At 40.5% G+C, this 24,879-nt stretch overlaps 1 protein-coding gene across 1 annotated transcript; it reads right to left on the reverse strand.

Annotated features, from left to right (window-relative positions):
• Positions 1 to 1,882: 1,882 nt before the first annotated feature.
• On the reverse strand, positions 1,883 to 3,289 carry LOC131593526 (uncharacterized). Its single transcript, XM_058866044.1, has 2 exons — positions 3,080 to 3,289; positions 1,883 to 2,950 (listed from the first exon to the last, which is right to left on the reverse strand). The coding sequence occupies exons 1-2, from the start codon at positions 3,287 to 3,289 to the stop codon at positions 1,883 to 1,885; spliced, it is 1,278 nt and encodes a 425-aa protein (XP_058722027.1).
• Positions 3,290 to 24,879: the final 21,590 nt, after the last annotated feature.

Genomic DNA, 24,879 nt, shown 5'->3' on the forward strand with positions numbered 1-24,879 from the left:
CATGATAAGAAAAGTAAAAACAAGGAATTTACTCCTGAGCCTGTGTAACTTGAATGACATCTTCGATTATCCAGTTGCGAGGCATCTCCCCAAGAATACTTGGACGAATCCAGCTATCAAAGTCACAATCACTATCCACCTCTTCACCATTGACAATGGCGTCAACCTGACCGTCTTGAATGACACCACCACTCACAAACTTGGTCGGGCTAAGGATACCGGGCTTAGGCGATGCACTCTGCTTCCTTGGGCTGAAACCAAGACCATTCTTGTCAAACTTGGGACGCACATTAATTACCTGCCCCCAGCCTTCCACTCTTCCAGTCTCAACGACAACCTGAGCATCTTTCAAAGAGGACATAACCGTTTCTGGCTTTGTTATCTCATAAGGAGGAGTTCTCACAGCATTCACAGCCTCAAACGCTTGGAACGGCGTCTCATGTATTTCACCTTCGATCTACACATATCGGAAAGAGGACAAGTGACTCACGATATAATCTTCTTCACCATAAACCGTCACTACTTTACTGTCAACCGGATACTTCAACTTCTGATGAAGAGTGGATGTCACAGCACCAGCCTTGTGAATCCACGGTCGTCCCAACAAACAACAGTAAGCAGGTTGAATGTCCATCACATAAAAGGTTGTAGTAAAGATCTGAGGACCCACTTGGATTGGTAGATCTACCTCTCCGTACACAGACCTCCTTGAACCGTCAAAGGCTCGCACCACCAACTCACTAGGCCTTAACTCCACACCAGCATAGTCAATTCTCATTAGAGCTGATTTGGGAAGCACGTTTAAAGAAGACCCAGTATCAACCAAAACACGGGACAAAGTCGTCCCCTTACATTCAATCGAGATATGCAAAGCCTTGTTATGGTTTCTCCCTTCTGGAGAAAGATCACGATCCGTAAATCCCAAACCGTTCCCAGCGGAGATATTATTGGCTACCGCTTCTAGCTGATTCACAGATATTTCATGCGGGACGTAAGCACCATTCAGGATTCTCAAGAGAGCATCTCTATGACCTTCTGAACACATCAGCAGTTGCAAGATAGAAATCTTTGATTGGGTCTGACCCAACTGCTCAACAACCTTGTAATCAGACTTCCTGATGATTCTCAATAATTCTTCCACATCCTTGGAAGACACAGCACTATCAGGTGCCCCATTATGGGTCGGAGAATTCTGGACATAAGTCACTACTTGTTTTCCTTTGGCCTTAGCCAAAGCATCTGCATTGTTTTGAACAAGCTGAGGGGAGAACACCCTACCACTGCGAGTGATCCTACCAGTACCGGCGAAATTATCAGTGATTGCAACTGAGGCCTCAACAAGCTTCTCTTTAGATGGCTCGCCTTCCTCCTTTGTGCCATAGTAATATACGTCTGAACCATAATGCCAAAGGATGGCCTTCTCACTCTCATATGGAATAGGCCCTGGCACAGTAATCATCAACGCCGCTGGTTGTTCCTCATACGGGATACTGACAGGTATCTGAATAGGCACTTGGATACATATTGGAATAACTGGATCATAAGGAATTGAGATCACAGACACTTCACCATCCTTACTTTTTGAACCTCTCAACCTTCGATAGAACTGAAGAGGACCTTCATCAATCAGCTTTTGTACCATACTTTTCAAATCAGCACAACCTTCAGGTTGACTTTTGCAAATCTCACAATCAACACCACAGCCCGGGAAGATACCGCTATTAATCAGATGTTGCTTCACAGATACAAGAGGAAAAGTCAAACAGCTCACATTAGACACAACACTTATCTCTTCACTCTCAATGGCATTCACACCCGAACCTCCGTGAGTAGGCATCGGATTATTAACAATATTGGGTGTAGGAGTAAATTGAATAATCTTTTAATCCAACAAATCTTGGACCTTGTTCTTCAAAGCAATGCACCTCTCTGTATCATGCCCAGCGGCACCTGAATGAAAAGCACATCGTGCGTTTGCATTGTAATTCGGAGATTGTGTATCCGGAGCACTCGGGGCATATCTCAAAGTGATCTTCTCAATCTTGAGCAAATGTTGCAACACCTGGGCATAGGTCATGGGAATCGGATCAATCTTTCTATGAGGCCTAGTCCTGGGAGGATAGCGATCATTATTGGAACGTTGTCCCTGTTGTTGTTGTTGTTGTGGTACTGGGATCATGACAGCATTAACCTGTGAATTGCTTCTCCCTGAGCCCCTTCTTCCATATATGGCATCCGCATTTCCTTCCTTCCTTTTGGCATAACCCTCAGCTTGCTTCTTACCACCAGCAGAATTAGAAGAAGCTCCTAACTGAATTTTCCCCATCTTTAGACCCATCTCAACACGTTCGCCATATCTCACCATCTCAGAAAAGTTGGATGAAGCACTACAAGCCAAGTAATAGTGTCCAGACAAAGTACTGGTGAACATATCTATCATCTCACACTCAATCATAGGTGGCTGAACCCTCGCAGCTAACTCACTCCATTTTTGAGCGTACTCTTTGAAAGATTCTTTAGACCCCTGAACCAAACTCTGCAATTGGGTCCTATTGGGTGCCATATCAACATTGTACTGATAGTGCTTAATAAAAGCCTCCACAAGATCTCTCCAAGAATGGATATGAGTACGCTCAAGTTGAACATACCACTCCAAGGAAGCCCCAGCAAGACTATCCTGGAAGAAATGCATTAGGAAACCTTCATCCTCTGAATAAACTGACATCTTGCGATAATAAGCCTTGACATGAGTCATGGGACTAGTCGCCCCATTGTATTTGTAAAAAGATGGAACTTTAAATTTTGGTGGAATCCTCACACCAGGAACCAATCCAAAGTCATTGATATCCATGCCTAACACCCCTTTGCCTTCAACAACTCTGAGGCGTTCTTCAATCAGACGGTACCTCTCAACTTCATCATGTGCACCATCAGCACTATGCCTTGATACCTAATCAAAGTTCTCAACATTAAAATCCAAATTACCACGGTTCTGATTATCTCTCCTTCCCAACAGACGAGACAGAGGTGGAGGTGGAAACCCGTGATGCTGATTGAAAGGATTATAGTGCCCTCCCACGTGATCAAACTCATTCGGATCATGATGATCGTCAATCCTGCCAGACACATCGTCAAACAGCCCATGATGTCCTCCATTCTCATTCCTTCTGGAGTTCTCGACGAGAACTCGCAAGTCATCCTGCCCCTTGGTCACATTAGTCAATGCTTCCATAAACTGCGCCATCTGCGCATTCATCTGCTCTGTCAGTTGAGCTCTCATCTCTGCCATTTGTTCTTGAATCTGTTCCATCTGCCTTCTCTGATTGCTCCTAGTCGGATACGAGTGATTAGCCGTCTTAGAACTCCTTCTGATAACAAAACAGCAAGACATAAGATATAAGACATGCAAAACCTGCAAATATATGACATGTATGATATATGAATGATATGCATGAAATGTTTGTCAATTTTCAGGTATCCAAGAGTTCATCCCACTTTCAGATAGGACATAGAAACCCTGATACCGAATATATTTGAATAACAATCCACACACAAGAATAATTCAGCAGACTGAGCATACTTCATTCCAACATAACTGAGAATTTGAGTTCATACAACAAAACACATAACCGTGTCACCATGTGCTCATAAGGCATACAAAAGAAATTCAGAACATCAAAATGCGACCCCATCCAACAATCCTGAACATGGGCGACAAATATCAAGCATAAACATCAAATCAACCATCATGGATCAAACAAATCCACTCCACAGCGACACTAGGATCGCCTGGCAACAGAATGAGCTCCTCCATCTCCTCTCCGTTGGGCTCGGAGTCTTCTTAGTTCTTCTTCAAGTCGAGCAGTCTTAGCCTTCTCTTCTGCTAGCTGTTTATCTGAATCCCGCTTCTGCTTCTTGAGACTACTCTCTGATCTCTGTAACCGTAGACACTCTTGCTGCTTGTGATACAAATCTTCCTCTAGCAACTCATAGGGACGCCTCCGGGTACTGGCTTGACTTGAACTTGCGCCTTCGACTTGCTTGAGCTGGTGCATTAACCTCATCTTTGCGTCTCTTTCTTAAAAGAACTTCAAATTGGTCTCTTGCTCTCTTTCATGCAACCTGTAGTTAGTAGCCAAAGCATTCTTGTAAAGCTCTGTCGGCACAAATTCAGATAGAATCAAAGGAGGTTGCTTTTGAAGTGGTGCAACTCTATCATATGGCAACAACAAACTTCCGACTCGCTTTTCAATCCACTTAACATACGGTGTCAGAGCAAGCGATTCTTTCTTTCCTAAATGGGCTCCATAATGCTTACGGATCTTCTTCCAAGCCACAATTATCCTCTCCAATTTCCATGGATCCTACCCCTTCTCAAAATAGACCGTCTCCGCTATCAAATGATCCGCCGACTTGTCCTTCAAAGTATACCCCAACTGACGCAAGGATACCACGGGATTGTAATTGATGCAACCTCTAGTACCAACCAAAGGAACATTGTCGAACTCACTGCACCCAACTATCACCTCAGAAACATTAATTCGGTACCTTTGCCACTGAATATCATAAGAAGTAAGTGACATAATCCTGTGTGTCCATTTGAGTGTATCCCTTGTCTTCACAAAAGGTCCTTTGCTGGGCAACAAAGAGAAGAACCAGATAAACAACAACTGAAGGCAACAAGTGATGGCACCACCACTTTTCTCATATCGGGAATGAACGACATAATAAGTATTGGCCAACAATGTAGGAATAGGATTCTTTCCCATGAAGATGTGCACTGCGGCCGAGTCTACAAAATTAGGAACACTTGGGAACATCACAATCCCATAAATGGCTACAGCAAGCAAGGCATTATACGCATTCCAATTCTTTTTCTCAAATTCTTCTTTAGCTTTTCTCAACAAGAACTTCAAAGAGAACCCCGAGACACCTCCATTTGACTTCCAATTATCAGATACTTCTTATGCTCAAATAAAGAGCAGCAGCAATCAACTTGAAATTCATCTCTTTAGGAATGTCGATGAATGGCACTTCGTTTTTTATCTTGAGATTAAGAATAATAGAGTACTCTTCCAATGTCGGAGCCAACTAGTAATCCTGTAACGTAAAACACCTCATTTCAGGATCATAGAATTGCATCAAGGTTTGCAAAGCAGGAGTATCAACCACGGTTTCCAACAAAGTCAAGATATTCCCATAATTGTCCGTGAAACTCTACAAGCAGAAAGCGGTCATTAACGAACTCAAACCCTCTAATGCGGTCAACGGCTCTCGGAAGAAGCTGTAGGTATGCGTATGTCTCTTTGCTTCCTTGACGGTATCAATGGGAGTGTGCATCTTTAGCTCGAATGAACTCCTGAATGTCCCTGAAAAACATGACATGCAAATGCTTGTTATACATATCTTTTTTTTTTTTTGCGTTTCTTTTGGAAATAAATATGCTATGATGCAAAGTGGTGGGACTTGTTGCCGCCCACCAGGCATTCTGGACTGCCGGTAACACACATAGTACGGAACCAAAGGTTCGGCCTCCAAATGGTATACCACACGGAACATAGAATGTCAATCCACAGAACCAAAGCCCGTAGTCAATAACACACTGGAATAGAACACAGATTACCACTCGAACAAGAACCATAGTATCCCACAAACAAGGACCACAGTACACTCGAACGAGAACAGCGGTAACCCACGAACGAGAACAGCGGTCACCCACGAACGAGAATAGCGGTAACCCACGAACGAGAACAGCGATCACCAACAATGTACCTGTTATATGATCATTGATTCCCGCCCCACTCACGGGTAAAATCTAGGCCAAGGTAAGGTCATGAAACGCAGTATACGGTCCGCCCGAAGGTAAGCATCATCACAGCGCGGAAGCGGGTGACGATAATACCTCCGTTTGAAACCACTACTCTGCTCGTGATCACATAATCCATCCCGAGACGTACACCTCGAGACAAACCATGCTCTCACTCTATCCTAGGATTCCTATGGTTCACACATAGTCTGGGTATTGGGCCTTTTACCTCTTGAAACACCCACCCAACAGACAGAGATCCAACCAGTCCAGAATATGATGCAGAAAAGTAAAAGCGCACATAGAATGCAATGCAAACAGGCAAATATCCAAAGCAATAAAAACACCCAATGATAAACACACAAGCGCTAGGATCGACTTGCTGAGTCCGGACCAGCAACAGGTCGAGACGTCCCCAGTAGAGTCGCCAGCTGTCGCTACCGCGAAAATTAACAGAGTCGCCACTAACATATTTATCCTGAAAAGGAAGGGAATGCCAGCAAACCACCAAACAAAACAACGGTTTCACGACCAGAGAAAAAGGGTAAGGGAGCCGGTTACGCGAGAGGAAGGTATTAGCACCCCTCGCGCCCATCGTACTCGATGGTATCCACGCCTGTGTCTAAATCTATGGGTGTGTAACAAATCTATGCTAATCTGGACTAAAATGAATGCAGAATGTAGGGAAAATAAAGGATTGTGCTCGCACGGGCCCTACCCCGCTGCCTACGTATCTGTTTTGCGGAATCAGAGGTACCGTAGCTCGGCTCACTAATTTTTGTTTGTTTTGTGTTTTTTAGGTGAACGAGTTACATTCACACTCCGCTGCTCGACCTCTGGAGACTTATGCTTGGGAATGGAGAGGAAATAACAAGCTCTTAAGAAAAGAAAATCAAAGAGTGTGGTTTGTGTTTTAAAGAATGCATGAATAAGACCTAAGCTAAGGGGGAAAGCTTGCTACCTAATGTTATCATACATAGGGTACAAGTCAAAACTAAACTAGCAACCTACGAGGGAAAAAGGGGAAGCAAACAATAATATCACACAAACGAGCATCCGCTCATAAAGCAAACAAAACCAACGGTACTGACCGAATGGTAGAAAAGCGGTCCCACCATAGCCAAGGGGAGCAGCTCAACCCAAGTCAACCAAGCATTAGACCTCGCGAAAATGATCGGGCCATAGACAAGAGGGCGGACCCCTCTCAGCAACCAAGCCGTCACGGATCGTAAAGGAAAACGGTGCGTGCGTACACCGAGCATCAACGTCGAGCGACGCGAGCCATAGGAAAGGCGGGGGTCCGGCTACATGGACCCTTTTCCTGACATACTCGATAACAAGATCTTGTGCGGGTTCAGAAACGAGCAACGCGTAGCGTGCGCATACCAAACGGACTCGATGAGACTGGGCGGGGGTTGATTGCTAACCCTTTCCGCGTGCCTTCCATGAGGACTTAACGGAGTGCCATATAGGACTTATTACACCGTGACTCCCTGCCGCAAAGCACAAATATAAACACACCAACAAAAACAGAGCCTCTTTCGAGGGCTTGGCCAGATGAATGTCTAGGTCCTACTGTAACACCCTTCTAAACCCCGCGGAAATTTATAAAATAATTCAGAGTAAAACATGAAAACAAGGGTGCCACAATTCCAATTAAAACAAATTATCATAAATCAATTGTCATGCTTCACTTAGGAGAAAATCATCCATTTAACAAAATCATGTTTCTATACAGCGGAACATTAATCAACAGATAAGCATAACATCATCTATGCCACATCTCACAAAATTACTCCAATAACAACAAAATAGAGTATCATCATAAACTCTAAACTAACGTTCCCCCAGTGTTACAATATCAGAGCATGACACCGACGCTATACCAAATAAACTGACTCATGAGCTAATCCTCACCGAGCCAAAAGCCGCTACTCGCCAATCTGAAATCATCAAAGTAAGGGTGAGTCTCATTCACAATTAACAAATGTTATCGAATCATAAACAATAACACGTCATAGTCACATTATTCATCCAATTTCATTATATTCAGATTGTCAGGAAGTACTCATCAACACACAACAACAAATAGAATACATTGCCAAGAGACAACACCATAATTCATCCAAACAAATCATAACCATTATACAATCATCACATATTATAACATTGGACAATCTTCCATTCGTGTTATAATAACACAAGTAACCTAATGCAAATGCAACTATATGCATGTGGTACCAAAATCTGGGATAACCCAACTCACCGATCCACCATCGTCAAGGATACGGCAACACCCACTCACTAATTCCACACAATGGGAATTAGCTACCACTGATCCACCATCGTCAAGGATCAGCCACATAATGATTATGAATGCATGTATCAACCATAACATGCTTATCAACCACATAAATCAACCAAATGTCATAATCATCAACCAACACAATGATCAATAGCCACACACAATTATGCTATTTCTCAACCATAATAAAATACATATTTTACATCAACAATATATGTATAACAAACACCAATTACAACCACAACGTCATAACAGGTAAATCATTCATTATACAGTGCAACAACGATAACACCCCTCACAATCGTGTACCAAGTACAACAAAGCAACTCATCAACGACGGGGTATTTACCTCATCATTCCTCAAAACACACGATAACCATATTTACCATGAACCACATCCATTTGTATAACAAACAGGAGCAATCATATTATAACAACACCATCATTGCACACATTCAATTATGCAAACAACAACCCATTGCACCTCATCATTTATGCAAAACAAGAGTAAACCAGATTTGAAGAAAATGATAATTTTTAAAATAAAATCAAGTTGTTATTGTTTTATTCGTTTCATATGGTAGAACATTCAATTTAAGGAACAACGTCCAAAACGGCGTCTAAAACGGACTTACGGTTTGAAAGTTACACATTTTTACATTTTTCAAAGGAAATAATTATCGCTACAGCACGCGGCGCCACACACAGTTCGCGGCGCGTAACGAATAGAAAAACACGCCTTCGCGGCGCAAACACAGATTCGCGGCGCGAAACGAGAAAAGTTACGCCTTCGCGGCGCGCACCCACCTTCGCGGCGCGAACTGGCAAAAACCAGAGATCTCACATCGATTGACAGCATTACGGGATTCTTCCCAAAATCCCCAAAACCCAAATCACGTTATATCATGAACCTCAAATACCACCATATCAGCCACATACATGTTATAACACAAATATAACACACAAAGAGGATCATTCAATCATCATAACAACCATATAATCATACGATTCATCACGTCAAACAATTCCCATCAAAATCATCCCAAAACCCCAATCTAGCATATAACCAATTGACACAAACAATGCATCTAAATCAGTCCCATCATCTATAATACGATAAAAGATGTTAACCGGAAGAGTCTCCCCTTACCTTAGCCAAGATCTTGATTAGCCCTCTTCCTCTTCTGTTCCTCTTTCACGTATCAGCACTTCTACTCTTCTGCTCCTCTTCCACATCTATTTTTCTTTTTTCCTCAATTCCTTATTTTTATGAAAAATAGATTTTAATTAGTAAAGGGCTTTACTAACATAGCACCCCCCTCTTTACTAACACCACACTTGGCCCAATAGCTCATCTCATAACTCTTTCCAAATAATTCCACAAACCACCAATAATTCTAATTATTAATTAAATTTCCATTTAAATTAAAAATTAAAATATACGGGTGTTACAACTCTCCCCCACTAAAAGAGTTTTCGTCCTCGAAAACATACCTCAAGTAACCAGCTCGTATAAGAGTCCTTCACTTGACTCTCCAGCTCCTAATCAACATTACCATCAGTCAATCCTCAAAAATCCATCTGACATAACCAATAGGAAACATGTTTCATACATTCAAATCCAAGTCCTTATGTCACATTTGACTATCTAAAAGTATACCACTCGCTATATCTCCCAAAAGATTAGCAACAATAGAACATTGAGGTACAACCTATACAATACACTCAGCAAACGAGTAATACAATTACACAATTTATAGTATGATCACACTTGATCAACAATACAGTAATGGATCCCTTCTACCAACATACCAACCTTAGACACGCTTTTCCATCTGAGTGATAAGGTAATACTTACACTTTTCATCAACCGCTTCCTTCAAGAAACTCAATACTCGTATTCTTATACCATTGAATTCCAATTATCTGACTCCTCTTAAGTCACACCAGTAATTATCCAACACGTTACATTCCGCTTTTTCCGCACTACTCTGACTACTTATCACAATCATCTATACCAAATAGATTTCTGAGTTTCACCCGATTCCGACTCTCTTTACTCATTCGTCCAAGAATCATCCTTCATCATTCATGGTACCAATTTACCACTCAGTAATACTTACTCGCACTCAAAAACAAATTCCTGAGTTACTACATCTATTAAACATTCCAGCCATCGGAACGAGTGCACACAAGTAATTATAATCACGCTCATCAGCCTCAATACGCCATTTCTTACAAAACAACTCAAATTGAGTCTCGCTCTTTTCTAAGAATTAAATCAATTCCTTCTTTCATAGAGTATAATTCCTCATTATATCTAGAAATCTACAATAACCACTTAACAATAACACAAAATTATTACAACGTCATATAGCATCAACTCTTCGTTTTAATTTCGCCGAATACATACTCGTTAACTACGTACAACCGTAATAACATATTCATCATCTCGGCAATTATTCAAAAGATTTATAATTCTTCGACACGACATCCTTACATCCACTGGATTCTAAATCCAACATATAGACCAACACATATTCCCTATGTAGGCTTCCGACATATTAATTCTTCACTTGCCACAAGTAGTACTCATAACACTACTCCACATCACACTTTTGCTGTGCAACTCTAATTACCCGCCTTAAGTCATCATCCAATATATTGCACTCTTTTGTATTCACTTCTTCATAAGTTCACACAACATGGTGAGTGATTATTCCCACGGCTTCGCATTCATCTCATCTTATACCATTAAGGTAACAAAACAAGTTCATCTCATTTATATGATTTCCGTCTACTACCAACAAGAGATTAAGGGTGATCAAGTCCTCAATTTGTCAATAGATAGCCGACAATCTATATGTAAGCATAAACCGTCGTTACTACATAATAGTATCCTTCCCGAGTTTGCACCCAAACTCATTAACATCGTCATAGTTCAATAATCCACTACGGTGTCCTTCTTCTAGAATATTCTTCCGAAGCTCAAAACATCAGTTACACAAATCCAATCACTCAACCTCATTAAATTATTCCCGTCGATTCTGAATTCACCGCCTTTACCTTGGTAATTCAAAGTCAACCTATCGATCGACTCAACATCATCTTTCTGACCTTCTCTAATCTCGTTAAGAATACCACTAGTCATCTTCTAGCATACTCAATCTAACACTATTAGGATCACCTTCACATACCAACTCAAGTCTCTAAATTGTTCAATTAAATCCAACTCATTCATCCTTAGCACCGACATTTTAAGGACTTCTTACGCAACACAATAGCACAACATTTTCCTCATTAGGATGGTAATTCAAACCAAAATCCTAATCCAAAAATATATTCTAATCATCTCTACTGCCTCATATTAAGCCCTTCCTGATCAAAGAGGTACTTCAACTCTTATGATCACTAAACACTTCGAATTTTGAACCATACAATTAGCCTGCAAGACCAAGACAACATTCATAACTCGTGGTTTTAATCCAAATTCTATTACATCCTTCACGTCCAATTATCATCCCACTCGGAATCTCAACAAATTCTTCCCCACGTCAACAAATGTTAGAAATTCCCTACAATTCTTCTTTTATACTTATCGTTACTTTGCCATCACAAATACGATTCCAAGGGTTCTAAAGTTTGTCCCATCTTTACTACTAATTTACTCATTCACTAAAATCCATCGGTATTCAAATCATCTTTGTGACCGAACATCTCATCGACTTATTCATCAACAACATGTTCTACTCCACGTCGTTTCAAACAATCGCGGTAGTAGGCATTCTTATTCAACAAGTTTCACGCTTCTATAACCGACTTCAGAACCTCTCCTCATAGGGTCACTCTACCGTATTTATAACTCTTCCATAAATTAGAACACAATCCTTCCTCCTCGTAGGTTCAAACGGCACATTAATCCGACACTCGGAACCCAAGATATGAATTTTCCAATCATTGCCCGAAAATGCAACACTGACATCATGCAGCGACACTCTATACGATATATCCAAAACTCCTCAATTGGTAAATTCAATTCTTAAAATTACTTCTCAAAAAAAACCTTCCAAGTATTCCTTCGATCCATTCAACACTGACACTGACATCCCGTGCAGTACCAATAAACAAGTCTAGTTATAAGAGCAAGAGTAACCGTAACTTCGCCTCCTTCCAACGTCATCCTGTCACAATTAATTATGTTACAGCTGCTGCAACCATTTTTATAACAAAGTTCATCTCGTTAGCTTTCCGACGCTTCAAACGAAACTCAATTTGGATGTCCAGAACTCCAGTTATGAATTTTCGAAGTTCCGCAGCTATTCAGCAATTTTCCTGCGTTTTGCTTACGAAAATCTCTCTCCAAAACTCATTCTCTTCAACTCTATCACATTCCAAACAGCCCCTTATCGTATCTCTTCACTTCCAAACATCCTTATAACTTAAGCGACACATTCCCCCGCCGAAGTCCGCTTTCTGCAACATCACGACAACAATCCTCCTTACAAACTCGTAACTGAACCTCTTCCGAGACGCAAGGCTACTCAACTGACAACTTCGCAGCACACCAGCAGAGCTGACACATCGCAACTCTCCAATCTCCTTCTCTTACAATAACTGTCAATTACCTCTAATCACCTTCCTTCAAGATGTTCCAACTCAATTCCCAGTGAAGTCTTAATTCCAAGTCACCTTCAACTCGGGAAACAACAAACTCCGACAACGCTCGCACTGTTTCTAACAACAGCCTACTGAATCAATCTTCTTCAACTGAAACATACCCGAGAAGCGAAGCTTCTCCCCCACTTGTTTCAATCCCACACCTACAACAAACAACCAAGTACCGACAGTGATTCACTCACATGTCGCATACCAAGGAATAAAAATGCCGACAGTATTCAACCGTCGTGCAACTCAACTGACTCAACAATTGGCCGGACGGACCGACCTGCTCTGATACCACTATTGTAACACCCTTCTAAACCCCGCGGAAATTTATAAAATAATTCAGAGTAAAACATGAAAACAAGGGTGCCACAATTCCAATTAAAACAAATTATCATAAATCAATTGTCATGCTTCACTTAGGAGAAAATCATCCATTTAACAAAATCATGTTTCTATACAGCGGAACATTAATCAACAGATAAGCATAACATCATCTATGCCACATCTCACAAAATTACTCCAATAACAACAAAATAGAGTATCATCATAAACTCTAAACTAACGTTCCCCCAGTGTTACAATATCAGAGCATGACACCGACGCTATACCAAATAAACTGACTCATGAGCTAATCCTCACCGAGCCAAAAGCCGCTACTCCCCAATCTGAAATCATCAAAGTAAGGGTGAGTCTCATTCACAATTAACAAATGTTATCGAATCATAAACAATAACACGTCATAGTCACATTATTCATCCAATTTCATTATATTCAGATTGTCAGGAAGTACTCATCAACACACAACAACAAATAGAATACATTGCCAAGAGACAACACCATAATTCATCCAAACAAATCATAACCATTATACAATCATCACATATTATAACATTGGACAATCTTCCATTCGTGTTATAATAACACAAGTAACCTAATGCAAATGCAACTATATGCATGTGGTACCAAAATCTGGGATAACCCAACTCACCGATCCACCATCGTCAAGGATACGGCAACACCCACTCACTAATTCCATACAATGGGAATTAGCTACCACTGATCCACCATCGTCAAGGATCAGCCACATAATGATTATGAATGCATGTATCAACCATAACATGCTTATCAACCACATAAATCAACCAAATGTCATAATCATCAACAAACACAATGATCAATAGCCACACACAATTATGCTATTTCTCAACCATAATAAAATACATATTTTACATCAACAATATATGTATAACAAACACCAATTACAACCACAACGTCATAACAGGTAAATCATTCATTATACAGTGCAACAACGATAACACCCCTCACAATCGTGTACCAAGTACAACAAAGCAACTCATCAACGACGGGGTATTTACCTCATCATTCCTCAAAACACACGATAACCATATTTACCATGAACCACATCCATTTGTATAACAAACAGGAGCAATCATATTATAACAACACCATCATTGCACACATTCAATTATGCAAACAACAACCCATTGCACCTCATCATTTATGCAAAACAAGAGTAAACTAGATTTGAAGAAAATGATACTTTTTAAAATAAAATCAAGTTGTTATTGTTTTATTCGTTTCATATGGTAGAACATTCAATTTAAGGAACAACGTCCAAAACGGCGTCTAAAACGGACTTACGGTTTGAAAGTTACACATTTTTACATTTTTCAAAGGAAATAATTATCGCTACAGCACGCGGCGCCACACACAGTTCGCGGCGCGTAACGAATAGAAAAACACGCCTTCGCGGCGCAAACACAGATTCGCGGCGCGGAACGAGAAAAGTTACGCCTTCGCGGCGCGCACCCACCTTCGCGGCGCGAACTGGCAAAAACCAGAGATCTCACATCGATTGACAGCATTACGGGATTCTTCCCAAAATCCCCAAAACCCAAATCACGTTATATCATGAACCTCAAATACCACCATATCAGCCACATACATGTTATAACACAAATATAACACACAAAGAGGATCATTCAATCATCATAACAACCATATAATCATACGATTCATCACGTCAAACAATTCCCATCAAAATCATCCCAAAACCCCAATCTAGCATATAACCAATTGACACAAACAATGCATCTAAATCAGTCCCATCATCTATAATACGATAAAAGATGTTAACCGGAAGAGTCTCCCCTTACCTTAGCCAAAGATCTTGATTAGCCCTCTTCCTCTTCTGTTCCTCTTTCACGTATCAGCACTTCTACTCTTCTGCTCCTCTTCCACATCTATTTTTCTTTTTTCCTCAATTCCTTATTTTTATGAAAAATAGATTTTAATTAGTAAAGGGCTTTACTAACATAGCACCCCCCTCTTTACTAACACCACACTTGGCCCAATAGCTCATCTCATAACTCTTTCCAAATAATTCCACAAACCACCAATAATTCTAATTATTAATTAAATTTCCATTTAAATTAAAAATTAAAATATACGGGTGTTACACCTACTTCTCATGTTATTGGATGATGCGGGAAAGCGATAAAGTGCAATAGAAATAAAATGAAACGGGATCAATACCAAACGGATGATGATCCGTAAACCACAGCGAAGCAAAGCGAAGAAACTAAGAATCCCGCGAGCGAGCTAGCAAAGCAAAAGCAAATGGTCAGCACACCGATTAGCCATGAAAGCACACAAAGGTCGACATGCACGTCAAGTACAATCACAATACACCTGCAAGAGGAACAAACAAACCAAACAAGCAAGTATAAAGTAATAGGAACGTGTCTCCCGGATGAGAACACGATACAAGTGAATAGGGATCGTGTTCTGTGAGTAAAGCGGAACACTCAAGCAATAAGCGCCGGTCGGTGACTATCCAAGAGCCTTGCACACTAGCACACAAGTTAGAGATAACAAACATCGCAATCGGAATTGCGTTATTACTATAAAGCGAAAGGAAACGGACAAGTAATGTAAACATGAAATGGATAATGAAACATCAAAGAGAAATCAAACATGGATGATCTACAAAATAATGAAAACTAAGCATCTAGTAAGATAGTACGTCTCATAAGCTTTCCGACGATATAAAGAACATGTGTTAGTTACCAATTTGTGTAAATATCTTAGTTAAATTTTGGTAACTCTCAAGTCTTTTTGTGGTTAATAGTAGTATTTTATTATCATTTGGTACATATATATTCTTATATTTATATTATTGTTGAATAGTTTTTATCTTTGCAATCTGTGTTGGATTTTGTAGTTTTTATAGATAATTGGAAGCTTGGACCATGGAAAAAGAGCTTTGAAGATGTTCCAAGACCAAAGCCAAGGATTGCTGAAAAGAGGTAGCGCGCTAAGCGAGGTTGAGCCCGCTAAGCGCGGTTTTGAAGAAAAGAAGGAAGTTCTGGCAGAGAGTTCCGCGCTAAGCGAGGTCTGGTGCCCGCTTAGCGCGGTTGGGCGGTTTAGCAATTTTAAATGGCGCGCTTAGCGGGCTATACCGCGCTAAGCGCGGTCTGCGAAACTTTGTTTTTTAGTTTATGGGGCAGATCACTTTAGGGGATATAGAGAGATATTTTGAGAGAGAACCAAGAGCACAAAACATTGTAGCATACTAAGAGTTGAAGATTCGAAGCCTTGATCGTCGATTAATCGCCTTTGATGCTTGTTGATCTTCATCCTTTCCTTCTTGAGCAAGCTACCATTCTCATGGATAGCTAAATCTCTTTTGTATCAAGATAAGATGTAATCTTCCTAGCCTTTTGTATGTATTTCTTGTGAATATATTGTTTATGAACAAGTGATGATCAATATAGATGGTTTAGTTTGTTTATTAAAGCTTTTCTTTGGTATAAATGTTTGAGACATCAATGTTTGTATCTAGACCTAACTTATCATCTTTCAAACTATAAGTTGCAGACATGGATTTAGCGTTTGATGTTTACTAAGTATCGGTTTTAAAACGTTATTTGTATTGTTTAAACAGTAGAGAAATTGTCGGTTAAACAATACGGTAAATCTAGCTATATCGTTGCGGACAGGGACGATATAGACGGCGATACGTAATTATATTGATCGTTAGCAAGTTCATAGACATATATTTATAAGGAAACATACAAATTTAGGTCGATGAAATCGAATCTTGATACATTTTCTTTAACTTAGAACTTTCATTAATTTACTCTTTGCTACTAAAGTGATTGAATGATCTTTTGCAAACTTAAAACTAAAGTAACATTAACTCAAGACAAAATAGGCTATAGAACGGCGGTGATATCGCAATAATCCCTGTGGATACGATATAAACGAAAAGTACACCACATTACTCTTTCAACAAAATGGCGCCGTTGCCGGGGATTGTTGTTTAGATATTGCAAGCATTGCAATAGTTTGTTTTGTATTGAGTCTTATAATTAATTTCTTGTTTCTAAAATTATATTCCTTGTGTTTGTTAATTTGCTTGGTTAGCTTTTCAGATTACAGTTTATGCGAGGACGTATACCTGCAAATCAACTCCTTTTTGATCCTGAGATTGAAAGGACTGCGCGTAGAGAGAATAGCAAAACTCGTAGGAGGAGACAACTAGCTAGGGAAAGAAGACAACAACAAGAAGCATCTTCTTCTTCAACTCCGGTTGAAAACTTGGTTGAGGAAGAAATGGCTGCGGATCCTCCACCTAGAGGGCCATGTGTTAACAGCCCTCGTCTCAATGCACAATTTGCTCGTGATCAGGCCAATGGAAGAAACTCCGAAATGAAGACGGGGTTACTTCAATTATTATACCAAAATCCGTTCACAGGGGCAGATCACGAGGATCCATTTACTCATCTAACAAAGTTCTATGAGATCGCCGGAACCATTGGTGCTCCGGAAGCCGGAGAAGAACAAGTGTTCAGGAGACTCTTTCCTCATTCCTTAATTGGAAAAGCTAAGGAATGGTACCTTGATCAACCAAATAATGTCATGACAAATTGGAACGAGTTAGAAGAAAAGTTCTTGGATCGGTTCTTTCCTCACAATAGGTTCATGGAAGCGAAAACTTCTATTGCGGTGTTCTCTCAAGGTTCGAATGAATCTCTCAATGAAGCATGGGAGAGGTTCAAGTCCATGGTTAGAAAATGCAAAGGTCATGGGTTTGATGAATTGTCTCAAATCCATATCTTTAGGAATGGACTCCAACCTCAACCAAAAACTCTTTTAGATGCTACCGCGGGTGGTTCGTTGATGTCAAAAACAGCTGCTGAAGCAATTGCTATCATTGATAGGATGGCTTTGAATGATCATCAAGGGCAACACAACCGTAGTGCATCGCAAAGAAAACCAGGAGTTCTTGAATTGAATACTAGTGATGCAATACTTGTTCAAAACAAGTTATTGACACAACAAGTAGAATTGCTCACTCAACAAATGTCAAAACTCCCTCAACAAATCAAAGAGATACATGGGATCCCTTCTAAAAATCAACAGGTGATGTGTTGTGAATTGTGCAGGGGTGACCATCAAACTGGTTTTTGTCCTCCACCGGGTGAAGAGGTGAATTATGTGTCTAATCCTAATCAAGGATATGGTGGGAGACAACAACAACAACCTTACAACAATAACCAAGGTTACCAACAAAGAGGTAATCAAGGTTATCAACAAGGATGGAGGCCGGATGCGGGTCCATCGAATCGTCAAAATCCTTATCAAGGTGGTTACAATCAACAACCTCAACAAACAAAGCTTTCAATCGAGGACACTCTTAGCCAATTCATGCAATTGCAAATTGCAAGCCAAAAGAGTACGGATGCCGCAATAAAGAACCTTGAAACTCAAGTCGGGCAATTGTCAAAGCAACTTGCCGATCAAAACAAAGGTCCTTTTCCGGCTACTACACAAGAAAATTCTCGTGAGCATTGTAAGTCAATTCTAACTCGTAGCGGTAGAAATATTGATATGGGTGTAGGAGAGATAGTTGAGGAGGAAATTGTTGAGAGTGAAAAAGATAGGGTGATCGAAGTAGAAAAAAATGTTGAGGGTGATTTAGTTGAAAATGAGAAAGAAAAAGAATTAGTGGAAAAAGAAAATCTTGAGAAAGTAGTAGAAAAAGAGAGAAAAAAAGTGAGTGTGAGTGAGAAGGGAAAGAAGAAGGATGATTCTATTCAAGTGAAGAAACTACCTTACCCTCCCGGTCCGTCAAAGAAAGAAGATGCAAAGCACTATGCTCGGTTCTTGGACATCTTTAGCAAGTTGCAAATCAATGTTCCTTTTTCCGAGGCATTAGAGCAAATGCCGATGTATGCAAAATTCATCAAAGACATCATCACTAAGAAGAGAAGATTCTTGGATCCGGATGTAGTAACGGTGAGCTCTTGTTGTAATGCGTTAATTCAACGCACTACACCGATTAAATCAAATGATCCTGGGCGGGTAACCTTGCCGGTGTCCTTTGGAAATGTTCACATAGGCAAAGGTTTGGTGGATACCGGTTCTAGCATTAATTTGATCCCATTGTCTATGGTGAGAAGATTAGGAATCAATGACTTGAAGCCAACGAGAATGACGTTATCATTAGCGGATAAATCCACAGCTCATCCTCATGGAGTTGCGGAAGACTTGCTTGTCAAGGTTGACAAATTTTGGTTTCCTGTTGATTTTGTTGTCATAGACATGGAAGAAGATCCTGATATACCATTGATCTTAGGAAGGCCTTTTATGAAGACGGCCCGAATGATGATAGATATTGATGATGGCTTAATGAAATTAAGGTACCAAGATGAAGAGTTATGTCTTGATCTCTTTGAAGCCACCAAGCATCCGAGTGATGATGATGATTGTTTTAGAATCGATGCTACCGAAAGGGCTATTATGAAAGTGGAGAATCAAATGCACTTGTCGAATCCTCTTGAGAAGACTTTAATGGAAGCTCTTGAAGTTCTCACCAAAGATCAAGAGAAAGAAATTGAAGATTGCTTGAGAAATTTAGAGGCTTGTGATGAGATGAATCCATTTGAAACTCAAATTGAAGAGTTGAAGGATGAACCTAAAGTTGAAGAGCAAAAGGTGGAGTTGAATGTGTTACCATCTCACTTGAAATACGTGTTTCTTGGTGACAATTCTACTAAGCCGGTTATCATTAATAACGGTTTGTCTAGCAAGGAAGAGCATCGATTGAAGGAAGTATTGACAAAGAATCAAGAAGCAATAGGATGGGTTTTATCTGACTTGAAGGGTATTAGTCCGGCCTATTGTATGCATAAGATTATGTTAGAAGATGATTTTCGGCCCGTGGCACAACCTCAAAGGCGATTAAATCCAACCATGAAAGAAGTTGTTAGAAAAGAGGTTGTGAAGTTATTAGAGGCGGGGATGATTTATCCCATCTCCGATAGCGAATGGGTGAGTCCGGTGCATGTGGTTCCTAAGAAGGGTGGATTGACGGTTGTGAGAAATGAGAAGAACGAGTTGATTCCTTCGAGAGCGGTGACCGGGTGGCGTATGTGTATTGATTATAGGAGGTTGAACCAAGCAACAAGAAAAGATCACTTTCCATTACCTTTTATGGATCAAATGTTAGAAAGGTTAGCCGGAAGAAATTTCTATTGTTTCTTGGATGGTTATTCGGGATACAATCAAATATCAGTGAATCCGGCGGACCACGAGAAAACATCCTTTACATGTCCTTTTGGCGTTTTTGCATACCGAAGAATGCCATTTGGACTATGTAATGCTCCCGCAACATTTCAAAGGTGCATGCAAGCTATCTTCTCAGATTTGATCGAGAAGAGCATCGAGGTGTTCATGGATGATTTTTCTGTGTACGGGTCGTCATTTGACTTGTGCTTGAAAAACCTTGATGTGGTGATGGAAAGATGTATTGAAACAAATTTGGTTCTCAACTAGGAGAAGTGCACTTTCATGGTAACGGATGGGATTGTTCTTGGCCACAAGGTATCTTCAAAGGGGCTTGAGGTTGATCCGGCAAAAATCGAGGTTTTTGAGAAGCTTCCCCCTCCGGTGAATGTGAAAGGCATAAGGAGATTTTTGGGACATGCTGGGTTCTATAGAAGATTCATCAAGGATTTCTCCAAGGTCGCAAAGCCTTTGAGTAATTTACTCAACAAAGGTATGGAATTTAATTTTGATGAATCATGTCTAAAAGCTTTCCTAGAACTCAAAGAAAATTTGACCACCACACCCATAATTGTCGCTCCTAATTGGTCGCTTGAGTTTGAACTCATGTGCGATGCGAGTGACTATCCGGTTTGTGCGGTCTTAGGCCAAAGGAAGAATAAACAATTCCATGCTATACATTATGCGAGCAAAGTTTTAAATGAGGCACAGGTTAACTATGCCACTACCGAAAAAGAATTGCTCGCAATTGTATTTGCATGGGAAAAGTTTCGTTCTTACCTCATTGGTTCTAAAGTGGTGTGTTATACTGATCATGCCGCAATCAAATATCTTCTCACCAAGCCTGATTCAAAACAGAGACTTATTCGGTGGATTCTCTTGCTTCAAGAATTTGATCTTGAAGTAAGAGATAAGAAAGGTACAGAAAATTTGATTGCGGATCATTTATCTCGGTTAGTGAATACCGAGGTGACAAACAATGAAAAAGAAGTGAGGGAAGAATTCCCTGATGAAAAACTGTACATGGTACAAGAAGTTAGACCCTGGTTCGCAGATATGGCTAATCACAAAGCATCTGGCTGGATACCAGAGGATCTAACTTAGAATCAAAGAAATTTTTTTTTGAACGATGCTAATTTTTATGTTTGGGATGATCCTCACTTGTTTAAGTTGATTAGTGACAATCTTTTGAGAAGATGTGTCGCGGATGAGGAGACAAAAAGCATTTTGTGGAATTGCCACAATTCGCCGTATGGTGGTCATTTTAATGGTTTGCGTACGGCCACAAAAGTCCTTCAATCGGGATTTTGGTGGCCTACTTTGTTCAAAGATGCTTACCACCATGTTGCCTCATGCGACAGTTGTCAACGAACTGGTGGAATAGGGAAAAGAGAGGAAATGGCCCTCCAAAGTATTGTAGAAGTAGAAGTATTTGATTGTTGGGGCATTGATTTTGTTGGACCATTCCCTTCCTCTATGTCAAATGAATACATCTTGGTAGCTGTGGATTACGTGTCTAAGTGGGTGGAAGCGATTGCTTCACCCAAAGCGGATGGTAAGACCGTGATAAAATTTTTGAAGAAAAATATATTTTCGCGGTTTGGCACGCCAAGAGTGTTAATTAGTGATGGTGGATCTCATTTCTGTAATGCCCCGCTTGAAAAAGTGTTGGAGCAATATGGAGTAAAGCACAAGGTGGCTACTCCATATCATCCACAAACTAATGGGCAAGTTGAGAGGACCAATAGAGAAATTAAGAGAATTCTTGAAAAAACTGTGTCTAGCTCTAGGAAGGATTGGTCGATGAAATTAGATGAAACCTTGTGGGCGTATCGGACCGCTTTCAAAGCACCGATCGGTCTTACACCATTCCAAATGGTGTATGGTAAAAGTTGTCACCTTCCCGTAGAACTAGAACATAAGGCATATTGGGCCTTGAAACTTTTGAATTTTGACCACAAGTTGTGTGGTGACCAAAGAAAAATCCAACTTCATGAGTTGGAAGAAATGAGATTGCATGCCTACAAGTCTAATTCTATCTACAAAGAAAAGACCAAATTCTATCATGATAGTAAGATTAGAATGAAAGATTTTAAGGTAGGACAATTGGTGTTACTCTTCAATTCCCGGTTAAGACTTTTTCCGGGAAAGTTGAAGTCTAAATGGTCCGGACCGTTTTTGGTCAAAGAGGTTAGAAGCCATGGGGCTATTGTGATAGAGGACCAAAAATCAAAGCAAGAATGGGTAGTTAATGGTCAGAGGTTGAAGGTTTATCGAGGAAGCGATTTTAATCGTGAAACTTGTGTGTTATCGTTTGGTGATCCTTGATTGCCTTTGACCGTCGAGCTGACCGACGTTAAACAAAGCGCTTATTGGGAGGCACCCCAATTTGTAAATATTCAGCTTGCTTTATGTGATTTTTACCGTTTATGTTTTTTGCGTTCTGGTCGAGCCAAAATCAGTCTACCGGTAAAGTTACACTTGCTGGTAGAAGAAAAATTTTTCTGAGTTCTGTCACAGGCGCTTAGCGCGCCCCTAGCCCGCTTAGCGCGCTTTGAAGGTTTTTGAACCCTTAGTTCCAGAGAGAAGCGCGCTTAGCGCGGGTTGGTTTTCAGAGAAAAAAAAATAATTTTTTTTTTTTGCAATTTTGGGCCTTTGTTTTTGACCCGGCCCAGCGCGTTTCTGAATGGAGAAAGTAGGGTTTTGAGGTCTTGTTGCCTCATTTCCCTCATTTTGCTCTCCTAAGTATTGTCCCTCTTTGCTTCTCCATTTTTGTATTGCTTAGTAATCAAAGTCCTTGCTTTTTCTTCTTCTTCATCATATCCAAGGTAAATTCTCCATTTCCTTTGCTATTTCTTTATGCTTGTTCTATATATTAGGGTTTAATTTTAGATTAGGAATAGAAATTTTGTGGTTAGGATTTGTGTGTTGAAAACTTAGTGTAGATTATGATTTCTAGTACCTTGCTGTGTTTTAAAATCAATTTTGGGTGCTGGAATTGTTTGGAAACAACCCTGGTTCGCAAGGAATTTTTTCTGTAAATCGCAGAGCCCGCTTAGCGCGGTAGGCGCGCTTAGCGCGGTCTGGGGATTTCAGAAAAATTCCCTCTTCTGCCTGTTTTTGTTTGATGCAGGGGGAGTGATCTTTTGCTTTGATTCTTACTGTGGCTGTTTATTTTTGTTATTTATTGTGTTAACATGTTGGTTTTTGTGTTGCCATTTCCTTAATTGTTTCAGATGGGACCGAAATTCTTAGGCTCTAAGAAAAGAAAGACCGGAACCGAAGGTGGCAGTTCTTCTCAAGCACCTAGGGCTATTCCGTTTAATCAAAACCGTTTTAAGAGTCATGTACAGGAGGAGTGGTATAAGAAGCTAGAGGTTAGGACATGGTGGCCAGAGCGAATTGTGAGAATCAATCCTGAGGGAACCTATGGATGGTGTCATAACACCATTGAGGAGTATGGTTGACTTAAGCTTTGTGAGCCTGCACCTAAGTTTCATTTGGAGATTGTAAGAGAATTTTATGCTAATGCCGTGCCAAATAAGGAATTTCCGGTTGAAGGTGTGGCCTTTGAGTTCAAAACTTGGGTACGTGGTAAGGAAATCGATTTTTCTCGTCAGGCTATCCGTGAATTTCTTGGAACTCAATTGCCTTTTGAGGATGGTGAGCTGTGTGGTTATCATGAACAATTGGCACGGGGTAATTTTGATTGGGAGCATTTGAGGGAAGTTTTGTGCACGAGGGGGCAGTCTTATGATCTTAATCCTTCGCTGCAGCCCCAGAAGTTCTCTAGAAAGTCGTTGACTACTAATGCTCAGGTTCTCATGTCAGTGGTCCTTCATAATCTGAGGCCTAGGAGTCACACCTCCTCTTTACCTGCTGAGTCTGCTGCACTAGTTGCTCGTATGATTGAGCATGAGCCGATTGATATTATTTGCATTATTGCGAATGAGCTTAAGAGGGTTTCTTTGAGTGGCACTCGCCATGGTGATCGTGCTCCCTGCAAGTTGATATTCCCGGGTTTGATCATGAATCTGTGCAAGAAAGTTAGAGTGCAGATTCCTTCTGAGGGTCTTGTGTCTATTGACACTTTTATTTATGACACTTTTATTGAGCGTTATTGTTTATCCAGGTTGACTGCTGTTCCTGTTGCTGCTGCTCGCCCTGCTCGCCGCCGTAGTGATGCTGATAGAGAGGAGAACTTGGCATTTCATATGGCGCATCAGAGAGCATTCATGTTTATGCATGATTCTATGTCTCAGCTGAGGTTGCAGATGATGGAGCCCCATGTGGCTCATCCGTGGAGTTCTCGCCAAGACTTGGTGGATTATGTTAATTGGCCTGAGGTCAGTCCATTTCCTGAGGAGGAGGAAGATGGCGAGGATGAGAATGTGGAAGAAGATCTCCAGGATGAGGATGAGTAGTTCTTTTTGGTTGATGTTTTTAGTGCTAGTTTTATTTTAGTTTATTTTATTTTGACTTAAGCATTGTTATGTTTTGTTTCATCCTT

The sequence above is a fragment of the Vicia villosa genome, linkage group LG1, assembly GCF_029867415.1.
Source record: "Vicia villosa cultivar HV-30 ecotype Madison, WI linkage group LG1, Vvil1.0, whole genome shotgun sequence".
Taxonomy (NCBI): domain Eukaryota; kingdom Viridiplantae; phylum Streptophyta; class Magnoliopsida; order Fabales; family Fabaceae; genus Vicia; species Vicia villosa.